Source organism: Sinocyclocheilus rhinocerous, unplaced genomic scaffold (genome assembly GCF_001515625.1).
Source record: "Sinocyclocheilus rhinocerous isolate Xijiao unplaced genomic scaffold, SAMN03320098_v1.1 scaffold2213, whole genome shotgun sequence".
NCBI classification, from domain to species: domain Eukaryota; kingdom Metazoa; phylum Chordata; class Actinopteri; order Cypriniformes; family Cyprinidae; genus Sinocyclocheilus; species Sinocyclocheilus rhinocerous.
In genome coordinates, this window is record NW_015634046.1 from 597,337 (window position 1) to 599,515 (window position 2,179).

A 2,179-nucleotide genomic window follows, 5' to 3' on the forward strand; every position below is an offset into this window, starting at 1 on the left:
GAAATTCTGGAATCTGAGGGTGCAAAAAAATCAAAATATTGAGAAAATCATCTTTAAAGTTGTTCAAATGAAGTTCTTAGCAATGCATATTACTAATCAAAAATTAAGTTTTGATATATTTACAATAGGAAATTTACAAAATATCTTCATGGAACATGATCTTTACTTAATATCCTAATGATTTTTGGCATAAAAGAAAAATGTATAATTTTGACCAATACAATGTATTGTTGGCTATTGCTACAAATATACCCCAGCGACTTAACACTGCTTTTGTGCTCCAGGGTCACATATGTGTCATACAAAATTATAAATAAATCATGAATAAAAAAATCTTTGGAGTGGGTTCAAAACTGTATTATTAAATATATAGATATTTTGCATATTAAATGTATTTAATAGGGTGAATCTTATGGAACCTGTAAAGAATTTTCATGTCACATTTCTATGGATGATTATCTCTGTTACTAAATCAAATACTACAAAAAGTAATTGTGATTTTTTGTCTCACAATTTGGACTTTTTTCTCACAATTCTGAGAAGAAATGTCAGATTTGTGAGGTATTAACATATAAAACATTTTCTACTGTGCATCAGACTCTCACAATACACTCACAAAAACAATATGCAATAAATATAATTCACCCTAATCTAGACATTTAAAATATAAACAAAATGTATAACATACACAAACATACATATTAAAAATACATAAAAATATGCTTTATTTTCATGTATTTGTTGATCATTTAATTCAGTTTTTTTATTAATATTTTCATTAAATCATTCAAATTTTCTGTTTTAATTTTCTTCATTATCTCCGGTTTGTCCTGTTTTTCATTTTATTTATTTATTTTGTTGTTGTTGTTTTCCACCTTCTAAGCATCATAAAACACTGGTAATAAAAAAACTTGTAAATAAATAAAAAGTGTAAATACATACATTTTATGTGGGTTTAAAATTACAATCATTTTGAAACAAGCTTGACTTTTTTGAATTGTGAGAAATAAAGTCAAGTTTGTTTCTGCCATGGAATAAAATAAATGTAAATGTGACTTTTTGTTCTCAGAATTTTATGTTTGACTATTCTGACTTTTTCAGATTTGTTTAGATTTGTTTGCGTCCATGTATTTAAGCCCGAAATCAAAAGAAATGTAATTTTGCATAAAGAAAAATTATCAAATTTTTTAATGTGATGAAGATCATTATTGAGATAAATGAGACCAAAAAGTAAACGATTTAAACACATTACAATAATGAGATTTTGGGTGAAGTGTGCTTAATGACTGTCACAATGCAAATATAAAACACATTATTTTCCTGTGATTTCGTGCTGTTTTATTGTTTGCTGTACCTGTTGTGAGGTGAAGGAGTCGATATGTGATGCTTGGGCCGGTTGTCCTTCCAGCCATGTGATTTTCAGAGGGTTTCCACTCAGACCGGTCTCGTTTTTAAACGCCAGGTCCTGATTGAGAGCACAGAGAAGATTGAAATGTCATGAAATCTCATTAAAAACTCAAATGTGACCCTGGACCACAAAACCAGTCATAAGGGTAAATTTTTTGAAATTGAGATTTATACATCATCTGAATGCTGAATAAATAATATTTCCATTTATGTATGGTTTGTTAGGATAGCACAATATTTGGCCGAGATACAACTATTTGAAAATCTGGAATCTGAGGGTGCAAAAAAAATCTAAATATTGAGAAAATTGCCTTTAAAGTTTCCAAATAAAGTTCTTAGCAATGCATATTACTAATCAAAAATTAAGTTTTTATATATTTACGATAGGAAATTTACAAAATATCTTCATGGAACATGATCTTTACTTAATATCCTAATGATTTTTGGCATAAAAGAAAAATGTATAATTTTGACCCATACAATGTATTGTTGGCTATTGCTACAAATATACCCCAGCGACTTAACACTGCTTTTGTGCTCCAGGGTCACATATGTGTCATACAAAATTATAAATAAATCATGAATAAAAAAATCTTTGGAGTGGGTTCAAAACTGTATTATTAAATATATAGATATTTTGCATATTAAATGTATTTAATAGGGTGAATCTTATGGAACCTGTAAAGAATTTTCATGTCACATTTCTATGGATGATTATCTCTGTTACTAAATAAAATACTACAAAAAGTAATTGTGATTTTTTGTCTCACAA

General features: G+C 27.9%; 1 protein-coding gene across 1 annotated transcript in view; it reads right to left on the reverse strand.

Annotated features, from left to right (window-relative positions):
- dnajc17 (DnaJ (Hsp40) homolog, subfamily C, member 17) overlaps positions 1–2,179 on the reverse strand; it is a 65,958-nt gene that overhangs the window by 34,292 nt on the left and 29,487 nt on the right. Inside the window, exon 9 of the mRNA XM_016559238.1 lies at positions 1,355–1,480. Coding sequence (XP_016414724.1) covers positions 1,355–1,480 — 126 coding nt within the window. The remainder of the gene's footprint in view (positions 1–1,354; positions 1,481–2,179) is intronic.